The following is an 11454-nucleotide window of genomic DNA, read 5'->3' on the forward strand; positions in this document are numbered from 1 at the left end:
AATCTGAGTGAAAATTCATCATTAAGTACTTATGACTGAAAAGCTGTGGCTCAAGACAGATTTTCGGAAATAGGTACAGGGTAAGTAGCAGCCTTTTATCAATTGTGAATTAAGTACCTTTTGTCAAATTACTCACCCACCTGGTGTCAGTGAGAAGGCCCTGGCAAACATTTCATTTGCTGGAACACCATCTAAGACTGTTTTGGCTCCCAACCAGTTAAATGGTAAAGGGATACTGTAGAGAACCTGAAATTAGAACTACCTTTGGTTTCAAGTATACATAGCTTACCCGCTCACTGGAGAGCTGTTCCGATGTGTTAGCAGCCAGCAAACAGATGCACAAAACCCCAAGCGATATACTTAGATTTATGACTTGTTTGCCTAGCACCTATAGCAGGAGATTGTTCCAGACAAGACTCTTGCTGAAAAGATGCTTGAAACCTAATACATACTGGCAACAGACCCTGGCAGGGTGAGGAAGGAGTAGGAAGAGGGACATCTCCAGTAACAAACAGGATGACAGAAAGGACAGCAATACATCTGAAATTACTGAGGCACACTATTGAAGAAAAATATTAGAGGAAGGAAAACTCTTGATCAAAATAGCACAGCTTAAAATGAGCTTTTATTGCTCCCCCTTCACCTGCCAACAACAGGAAGCTATTGCCAGACTACAGCAGATAAAAGCTTCATCATTTTTACCTGTCAGAAAAAATCAGAACACAAACTGCGCCTCATCTGGATACAGAATACATTCATTGCCCGCAGGTTACAAATTAAAGCTCTCCAGGTTTGGCCCAGTGGTCACTAGAATTGAGTTTATCTGTATTTCCCCAGCACAGCTAGCAGATGTAGCTACTGTAAAATATGTACAATAAAACATTTACTGCAGTGATAATTCATGTTCCACAGCTGCATTCTCATATATATCTTTCAAGCATGGTTTTACACCTTCCCTATACTGAACTAAATTACCGTCATGAGACAAATTTTACCTTTAATTCCCATCAGCTTTATGGAATTTTCTTAACTGTTCTACATAGTAAAAAAACATGACAAAGCTTCCGAGAGTGGAAGCAGAAGTGCTTAGTGTGACAGAGTAAAAGACGGCACTGCTTACATTGTCAACAGACAGCTTAGAGCTTTGCCCCATCAGAACTGTCTTTGCAAGTTCTGAGTTTTCCCCTTTTACAAGTGGATTATTAGAGGACTGTCAGACAGAATAAAAATTCCACTTTTTTACAATCAAAAATACCTTTGCCTTTGATGGTGTAATTGCTGGGCTCACAGTTAGCTCAAATTCCCACAGATTCACACCTGCTGGGAAACAATCAACAAAACCTGACACTTAAACTAAAGGGTAAGATTCATTCACATGTGGCAAGAAGCTGAACACAGAGAACTGCTTGATTATTTCTTAGCTTTTCTTTGAGGCCTTGAAAGGATGTGAAGCATGATGAAATAAGAGACTGGTGTTCCAGCCACTTCCTCTGGCAATACTACAGGGAAATACCATTATTTTCAACCCTCCTATTACAAGCAGAGGCAAACTATAAGCATTCTCACTTAAGCTATACAGATCCTTGACAGAATAATCATTTTTGTTTGATGAATCCTACACATCTTTTTTTTAATATTACATTGTTAGTATTTTCCTCCTTTACAGATGCCAGTTATTTCAGAACAATTTTTCAAGAAAAAAGCAGTGGCAAAACCACTCTATGCTGTGCTTCTGTATTTACACCAAGTTAAATCAAATCTGTCTTCACATAAACTGTTAGTAGAATTTCTGTTGAATGACTTCTGTGCAGTAACATGAATTAGAACAAGATGGATTTAAGAATGTAATGTCCTCCTGCATCACTGATGTCCTCTTCAGGCTTGCAGCAGAGTAAAATTTTATTACAAAGTTAACTAAAAAATGATGGACCAAAAATATCTATGGAGCTTTTTAATAGTTCATACCTAATATATTAATTAGACATTATGCATATTGCTTTAATCCACTCATACAGGCATGTAATATAGTACAACATTCATCACACTAAAGAGAAATTTCCACCTTCTCTCATCAAGGGCTGCATCTTCTATCAATCTACAGGGAAGTTTTTTCTGTGTACACAACATGGATCTTTGGAGTTCCTTTACCAAAGGAACAGAAGCTACATTCCTGAGCTTTCCCAACACACTGTTATATGGAAAAATTAGTATCATAACACGCTTCAACCATCGTGCCAAAATGATTAAGACAGGAAAAATCCTTCCCTTGTGAAGAAATTAAGGCAGTAAACAGTAGGTAGGTATCCTACCTATAAATCTGTCAAAGAAGAATGAAATCTCTCCCTCTGGACATCCTTATCAGTTGTCTTCGGCATAAGACAACTGATTACTTCCAATGGATAACTCTGATGTTAGTCAGCTCACCTTTACATTGCTGAAGTTTCAAGGAAGGAGCTCTCTGGGAAGGGAAGAACATGTGGAGCTTATACTGCAATGCTCACGCCAGAAGTTTAACTTAAATTGCTGATTCTCTAGAAGATATATATATAAAATATTAATTTAGGCCCATTACTTAGGGGTATAGCGGTAGTTATCACATCTAGGCCCATCACTAAGGGGTATAGCAGTAGTTATCACATCACTTTGCTTTTCATGTGATCAGTTTATGTGTTTTAGGTACTTTTTCCTTAGCAAGGGATTATTTATTGCATTGACTAATGCACTATTCTTATTCTGTCATCATATTTGCTCCCTCCCCACCAGTGGCATCCTCAGAGATATGGAGATCCTCTAGCATTTCAGCTAGACTGATTCGTGGAGGACCATCCTCATCTGTGTCGCTCTCCACTGGAACATCTGCATCTAAAAAACACACAGAAAAAAAAACCCAACAGATAAGCAAACAAAATACCAATCCCAATTTTGACTCAAACTGTCAAGATTTCATCACATGCAATTCAGTGGTTAAAAAGGCCTTACTTCTGTAGATGTTGATATTCTTCCTTATGGCTTCATCTTCTTCTAGATCTTCAAGGAAGTCTTGGTACTGCCTGTAAAAGATGTTTAACCTATTAACTCATTTTTCCTTTATACAAATTTATAAAACAAAACTAAAGGAACAAAGGCCTAAGGAAGGACTGCAATCCACAGTCTTTCAGACAGGCTGAGAGCATTCCCACATTTCCAACTCATTCTTTCTACTTTTTTGTTATCACCTATTAGTTTCCAAATAATTTGCCTGTCTGCATTTAACTCTAATTTTTATTACTCAGTTGAACATTATTTAGAATATGCTGTTGCTGTATCAGCTTTGTCACTGAAAAAAACAGTGACAAGCATATTTTTGCATAAAAGTCCCTTTACCTAGACAGAAACCAACTGTAAGGTATACACACAATGATTCTGGTATTATTCACTTGTCTCACATTTTAAGCTTCCCTGGAGAAAAAAAAACCATAAAAGTACCTTTCATATTTTCCAACAGTAAACCTGAAAAACCTGTAGTGTTATCTTTAAGATTTCAGAATTCTATCTGTTTTCACACCCGCTGGCCTGTTGTCCTCAGCATCTTCAGTTCCCCAAGAACTGAGCAGTCAAGAGAGGGTAAGCCTAAGAAAGGCGCGTATATTTAAAGCACTCCTGCCTTACATATACATATGTAACAGAGATACTGCTCTTCCAAGAACACTGGTATCAACCTCTTCTATGAGCCACCATCATGCTCAGACAGAACTAGCACCTTTTGCTTGTGCCCCCTTGATACACATCTTAGGCATTACATTGCACTTATCCTCAGTGGAAACTGAGAAGTGTTATTTCTACACTTCTAGATTTCTAGGTGCAGTATCCTAAGTTGAAGGGACTGAAAAGCTTCATGGCAGATACCGAACCTTTCATCATCTGTATTCATGCCTTCTCTGTCCCTTTCCAGCTCTTTCAGCTTCCAGTTTCTGCGACGCTGGCGTTTTGTACGATCATAGCTCTTCTTTATTAATACCTACAGTGAAAACCAGCACATATTTACACATTCACACCTTCGATGATACTAATGACACACTTTCAAAATCCAAACCAACACCCAAGTCTAGACTTGGGCAACTGTAAAATCAGCTGAACAAATATCACAGTCAGTCTGGCAATGAGACGTTTCATACAGAATTTATATAGCATTTGTCAATTCAAAAGTTTCCAAACACTTTGGATTATGTTCTGAAGAGAAACACTTCAGTTGTAATAGTTTTCATCGTGCAATGCACGGTAATTTGAACAAGAACAACAAAGAGTAAGGTAAGTTAATGTATTATCTAACTACTACTCAAGTATTTAAGTGGTGAAAAAACAATACTCAAAATTATATGCTATTCACATTTCAATATTAATACCTCACTTTTTTATTTCAATATTAATACCCCCTACTCACTATGAAAATAATGAATGTTCATTATAAGCCCATACTTCCCAATGCCCCAGGTAATACAGAGAATTTTGTACAGATAAAGAAAATGGTCTTACCACATCAGGAATATTGTGTGGGTTCATCTTATTGGCAAACTCGTCATTTAAGTTGCAGTTCACTAAGTCGAATCTAAACCAAAAATACTTATTTTATCCTACCCTTTTATGTAAGTCTACAAAATCCAACTCAATATATCATATCCCAGGCTCCTGAACACAGATTTCAATATCCACTGAGGTTCTGGTGGGCTCACAACAGCTCCAAAAACATTCAATGTTTTAGCTTGTTTGAGAATCACCTGACTTGCCTAATCTTACAAAAATTTCGCATTGCTGTATAAGATAACCACTATCTAACAAAAAGATCTTGCCTAGTATTTTAAAAGTCCCCCCCCATATTTGTGTCTAAACTGATATTCCGATCTGCACTCTAAAGACAATACTTCAGCTCTCTTATTACTAATGGCCCTTTTGACAAGATGATTTCCGCTAGAAACGAGTATTTCCCATATTAGAATCATCTTTTGACAGCCAAGATGGAAGATTCTATCCCTTTTGCTGATTTAGGGATCAGAACAGTTCAAAACTTTCTCAATAATATACAAGCTTGTAAAGAATACAGATAATTCAGTCATTACATAATCATTTAATAAAAAACAAGGAACAGAACAGACCCTAAGACAAGGTCGCCGGGATTCAGAATGTGCCCCAAGTGGGTACAGCAGAAATACTGATGATCTGTATTCAACTCCGAGGTTTTCTGTACCCAGGCTTCAGCCAGCATGTGCTTGAGGAAGGAAAAATAAAACCCTTGTAATCAAACACAGGTTAACTGGCCATGCTATTAGAACGTTTGCACTGCTGCATTACTGTTTTACATTACATTTGTAATTAAACTTGTACTTCTACACCAAACACCAAATGCACTGGTTGCTACTTCTCATTTTTCATCTTTACAAAAATAAGGTAATGGACATGCCAGTTACTTTTCACAAGAATTCCATAAAGGCTATTTCTACAACTAGGTATTTGTTTCGGTTTTTTCCATCGTAACTTTCAAGCACATACAACTTCTGACCCAGAAAAAAACTTCTAGTGCTGACTCATTAACTTTAATTAGAAATAAAAGCTTCTACACTTCATCAGAAACAATTTAATAATTGAAGAGTTGCAAAGCTAATACAAAACAACTTCAGTAATAAGAGTAACGAGTTTAAGCTGTTCAACAGAAAAGAATTTCTGAAAGTGGAATTCACACAATGCCCGTGCAACTTCCAAACCACTGTTCACATCTTCCTGAGAAGAGGCTTTGCCAGAGACAAGACAGAAAAGCATGTATCTGACTGCAAGGCAGAATGATTCAGAACAGAAATTTAGCTGAGTAGGGGAGAGAGGGGAGAAGGCAGCCTAAAACACTAAATCAAACAGAGAGGAACTCTTTTTACCTTGTTGGATCTTGCTCCTGCACCTGCACCTTTTTTCTTTTCTTGAACCCGATTGATATCCATAATAATAAATTCCTCCAGTTGTTTGGGCTGGAACAAACTATTGAAAGGGTGGCGCCAGTAGGTATTCCCATCAATTTCAGCAACTGGAAAAAACACACCAATGTGGGCAATGAATGACAAGGGAGAGACATTCTTGTAAAAATTAAAAGGAAAAGGAACCATTAGGCAAAATTAAGGCCACTGCCAAATGTATTTTGTTCTGGTTTGCTATTGTAACACAAGTATTTAGGACATGACCCATACTGCAAATGTGAGCAGTTGAGCTGTGACAGACAAACCATGTACCACGTCTGAAGCACAGACCTTTTATTCACAAGAATCCTTCTCCTGGATGTAATCCTTATTAGATTAGATATACCAGCATTTTGCTGGTAGAGTTTACCAACATACACTAATCAAAGCAGAGTGCTTCTGGTACTGCAGCTATAGTCATAATCCAGGGAAAACCTAGATGCCATCTAATTTTAGAGGAATACACCTGACAAATGCAAGTGCTTAGAAGAGGCCAAGAATATCAGTGAACTTAACACTGAGTCTTCCCATTTTACCTAGGATACTACAGAAATAAAGTTTAAAGAACTATGTCCTAGTTTGCTATTAAATTTCTACATTAGTGATTGTACAGATAAATTTACAACATTAAGATCTCAAAATAAAAGATTTCATGAAATCAACACAAAAATAAAAATAACTGTGCCAGCAGAAAAATCAGATGCTGCTGCAGTGCAGAAAAGAACCTGCAACTTACTCTGCAGAGTGCTAGGATCGATGAGATGAATGGTACTTGTTACTCTAATGCACACACAGATCTGGCTCATGTTCCCAAGGCTCTGTGCCAGTTTTGGTGACAGGCATACAACACTGTCCTGCATACAAACAGAAAATAATTTACACTCAGATTTACTTTATTTTTAATCAAGGATTTAGAGAAAAGAGTATTTAGAGAAAAAAGATTTTTAAACTTTATTTCCAGTTCTCTACCCGGCAGCTTCCTCAAATTAGTGCTATCTCCACTTTCCATGCTTTGTGGCAAGTCAAGCCCTTCCCATCCCCCCAAATACACAATAAATCAGGCTCCACCCACTTCATACAATACACTGAAAATGAAATAGAGAATGTTACCTTGCATATTGGAACTATTTCCACAGAGAAAGTGCTTTTGTAATTGTAGACATTACTATGAATATCATGCGAGATCAAACGTTGGGATGATTTTGATCTATAAGACAAAAATAGAGCCTTCAGGCAACAATAAGGACATTTACTTGGAACAGGAGGTAATCAGCACAAAGTACAGCAATAAAAGTGTAGAGCTACACACTACAAATACAAAAATTAAGGAAACAGAAAAATGCATGAGGGCTAATTTTAAAATGCCTAAAGGGAAAATACAGGACTTCTGTAGAAGGGATTTTGTGTTTTAACTAGAATGCAGGTTCTTTACACCTTCACATACAAAATTCTTTAAAAATTAAGGATAAAAGACATTTCCCCAAAGCTTTTGAGTACTCATAGCAATAAAGGTAAATGACATACCTAGATGGAACTGTACACTGAAGAAAGTCTACCATCTTCTGGGCCTGTTGCTTTGAAGAATAATAGAAATCCAGGCCATCTTAAGGAAAAGAAAGCTTGATGAACATTTCAAGTACTATGTTTTTTTTTTCAGATACAATACATTGGCCAAGTAATCTGTTGCTTACCCGTACACAGCTACTAGCACAAGCACTCTTCCAATATCAAACAGGTTAGTCTATTCTACCTCTAGACTAACAAGCTCCCTCACTTACCATGGATTTCTTTGATGCGAAGTGTATTTTGATGAAGCCTGTGCTTTAGAATCAGCTGCTCCAAGTAGTAGAAAGTCTTCTTATGCAGAGTCTAAAACCAAAAATAAAATTATTAGGGTTATTTACAAACTTTCTAGTGCAAATGCAGTATCTCCAAGTGTTTATATGAAGGGGCCATCTACAGAAAGAACAGTCCAAAGCCTATTCCAAGTAACCAAAAAGATTTCAGAGATGTGCTCTAATTATGCCAAATAATTTAGAACTTTTGTTTCTCATTTTTGTGTAACTGGTTGTTAGAGATAGTACTGTGTTTAAAGAAAATGTAAATATTTATGAACAATTTGTCCCACTTTTTCTAACATTACCTAAAAATACAAGATATTTAATACTTCACAAAAGAACCTCCTGCCAGCCATCATTTAAAAAGAATACACTAATAATACTAGACAGGAGAAAGTTTTTCTAAACCAGCATCTGTAAAAAAAGCAAAAAAAATCCACTTTGAACACAAAACTTTGACACACTCTGGCAGTGTGCAAGTGAAAGTTCATCTTTTTCTGAGAAAATCATCCAAATGTTCATCTGCTTGATTGTTTTGCCATCAACAAATGAAAACTCAGTTTGCCTCTACCTTTTGTCTGACTTGCACTACAGCTTTCCAGAAATCCTTAGCTTCAATCCTATGACAGTCTTCACACATTTGAGACTGAACTATATATTCCACCACAAATACTTGCTGAAGAACTGCTCCATTTATCACCTGCAAAACAGAAGTTTAAAAGGTTTCCTCAGTAGTTCCTGTTTACCATCAGACTACACAGTGTACACTGTACACTCTGATTACCTCTTTCTGAACAGTCAATTTCAGCTTCAGCCTCTTAGAATGAGGTTCAGTCCAAATAAAGCCTGCATCAATCAGCCGGACCTGCCAATGGGAAAGAACATGAACTTGGCTACTGCCCACATATGTTAAAAATGTATAGCTCTAAGTACAAAACACAAGCTTGTAGCTTATAGATCCTCAACCAAGCAACAGTGAATAATCTTAACTAAAACCATATTTATCAGTACACCCAACCTAATTGATAATGCTTAGTTGGGACACTGAGTTCGATCTACCTAAAGTAACGGCAATCCAAACTCAAACTGTCACACCAGAGTAACTGGATACACTATTCAACACTATTGCTGGATATTGATGAACTGGAATAGTATAATAGTTTCCTCAGGACCTAAAAGCCAATTTAATCTCTAAAACTAAGAACATGCAAATTTACTGCAGCAAAAGAGATTTTGTATATTTAAGCACTAACCCAATAGCAAAAAGCTCAATAAGGCAATCTAATTCAAACCTTGATTGATTATTGCGGTAACAAAATAATTTTTTTGCCTAGAACACTATCTCAGATTTTTCCCCTGGTAAGACTGAACCTAAGAGATATTTTATTCAATTTAAACACATTACTTCAATATAATCTGTATATACCCCTGTATAACCCTCTTTCATGTTGTTATAAACAGGTAAGAAGTCTTGTATAAACAATTTTAAAAATGTGTAAAAAGAAAGCTGTAAGATTAAGGTGCATTAAAAACATATTAGTTTCCTTCAGTTAATTATACTCAACTCCCTTTTATACAGTAACAACTGTGCAGTACACTGAATGCTTTGAAGTCACAGAACTGAAATACAAGTCTCCTCAGCACACTTGGAATTTTTTTCTAAGAGCCTGTCCTTACTGCATCCTCCCAAATTCCAGTATACAGCTATTTAAGATTAAATTGTCACTCTCTGGTACTGTAAATTGGCTGATCAGCTCTACACAAGTACAAACAGCTGCTCTGTAAGGATCAAACCCTGAATTAGTGGGACAACTTTATGCGATACCAACCAAAAGACATGCCATGAAATACCAATAGGATCAGCAACTAACCTTGCTCAGTGAAGCTTTGATTTTTTTAAGACACAAAGCAAGAAGTTCTCTTGATTCTAAGGTACACTGGATCCAGGTTCCTGGAGGCTGAAGATACCTATGATACATTTGATATACGATATATATATAACAAAACATTTTACAGCACACTAAAGCTGCTTCAGTAATAAAAATCAATTAAAAGATAAGCAGATATTTCCCAGGCTTTCAGCTTTAATATTAACTATGCAGCTACAATTTTTGCCTCTCTAAGCATTAGGATTCACACATTTCAAGTACATTCATACTCTTACTACCATCCTTATACTTTTTTTTTTCCTGTCAAAGACCATAAGCATACTCATTTAAGTGTTCTACACTCTATATACTCACACCTTTCTACTGCCACAGGAAAATAAATACAAGAACGTGCCGAGAAATCATGAGACCTGAAGTAAGCATGCACTGGGAAAGGGCGGCCCCACTTCCCAGCCACACCGAGGGCCGGTTCCCCTCAGGAGGGGCCCGGCTGCCCACCTTTCGCACTGCTTGCAGAAATGGAGGGTGCCCTGCTTGGGGATGCCCTCGGTGATGTCCACCTGGGCCCGCAGGCACCCCACGCACATGTTGGCCGGGTTGGGGGGAATGGGCATGCCGCACTGGCAGCAGAGACTGGAAGAGAGGGGAAAAAAGACAGTCATAAACAGCACCTCACGGGTAACGGCCACAAGAACCCTCACCAGCAACCGAAGATAAGCGAAGAGGTTTTAATTTCTTTTTTCTTCTATTCCTCCCTTCCCCCCTCCCAAAGAAAAGCGATGGCCCAGGAGAACCGTCAACCCCCGCCCTGCTTCATTGCCGCCCCGGTACCCCCCGCAACAACAGATGACCCCAAAACCTTCCCACCCCCGTAGCCCAGCTGTCGCCGCCCGCATTTACATGTTGCCTTGGGTGGGGGCCACAGGCCCCGCCATGTACTCCATGTCGGCAGCAGCACACGTGATCCGCTTCCGGCTGTGAGAGGAAGGGGAGGAGCGCTTCGGCCCCGCGGGAGGTGGCGGAATAGTGAATGCTTCCCGTAGCTGTTGAGAATAGCAGCGTAATTAATTCTTACTGGAAACATTAATTACGTTTTCTTTGAAAACAGTGGGATTTAATCTATCCAGCTTCTTTCTCCGCCGGGAGAACCCGTGCTGTTGTTGCAGCAAATGGCATCGGTGGGGTCCAATCCCGGCCCCGGCATACAACCTTGTATTCTTCCCATGGCCGATAGAGTTATGTCCTAGTCGTTATTATTTTTTTTTTTTATGGAAGTGTACTACATTCATTTATTAGCATGGGGACTAATCTGACAGGTGTTGTGCATCTGCAAATCCTGATGAAATTGTTGGGAACGTGCAATCCGCAGTACACAAGGAGGTGATCCTTTTCAACAGTAATTAAAGGCTGCTGCTAATTTATCTTAAAGAAATACTGCTGTAAGCAATACTACTATTGTTTTGACCTATTTTTCAGCTGTGGCTGAACATCTCCAAATACTTCCAGTGCATTTTATGCAACTGAATGTCTCCACACAAGTGCATTTTGAAAAGAATTTCCAACTTTGGTGGAAGGAGGAGGCATGTTTGGCAATAAATTTACTTTCAGTATTGATTTTGAAAGATACTAGTTTCTGAGTTAACTGGCTACCTTTTGCATCTGCTGGCAACTTCTTCTTGCTTTGTAGGAACAGGAGTTCCTGAATGCCCTTTGTTTAGTCTGAGCAATGAGATCATGTTTTGTTTTTTTCCC

General features: G+C 38.2%; 1 protein-coding gene across 1 annotated transcript; it reads right to left on the reverse strand.

Moving 5' to 3' along the window:
- Positions 1–607: 607 nt before the first annotated feature.
- On the reverse strand, positions 608–10676 carry NMD3 (NMD3 ribosome export adaptor). The gene is made up of 15 exons (XM_005141955.3): positions 10603–10676; positions 10201–10335; positions 9685–9781; positions 8598–8678; positions 8385–8513; positions 7754–7844; positions 7500–7578; positions 7086–7182; positions 6712–6829; positions 5901–6046; positions 5130–5242; positions 4513–4585; positions 3891–3997; positions 2980–3050; positions 608–2862 (listed from the first exon to the last, which is right to left on the reverse strand). The coding sequence occupies exons 1-15, from the start codon at positions 10644–10646 to the stop codon at positions 2729–2731; spliced, it is 1515 nt and encodes a 504-aa protein (XP_005142012.1). The 5' UTR covers positions 10647–10676; the 3' UTR covers positions 608–2728.
- Positions 10677–11454: the final 778 nt, after the last annotated feature.

This window comes from Melopsittacus undulatus, chromosome 6 (genome assembly GCF_012275295.1).
Source record: "Melopsittacus undulatus isolate bMelUnd1 chromosome 6, bMelUnd1.mat.Z, whole genome shotgun sequence".
Taxonomy (NCBI): Eukaryota; Metazoa; Chordata; class Aves; order Psittaciformes; family Psittaculidae; genus Melopsittacus; species Melopsittacus undulatus.

Excerpts from the sequence above, each read along its gene's own strand:
- NMD3 (XM_005141955.3), bottom strand. The coding sequence starts at position 10,646 with ATGGAGTACATGGCGGGGCCTGTGGCCCCCACCCAAGGCAACAT. Across the intron at positions 7,183-7,499 it reads CAGTGTACAGTTCCATCTAG|ATCAAAATCATCCCAACGTT; the intron begins GTATGTCATTTA and ends TTTGTCTTATAG. Across the intron at positions 6,830-7,085 it reads AAATAGTTCCAATATGCAAG|GACAGTGTTGTATGCCTGTC; the intron begins GTAACATTCTCT and ends GTTTGTATGCAG.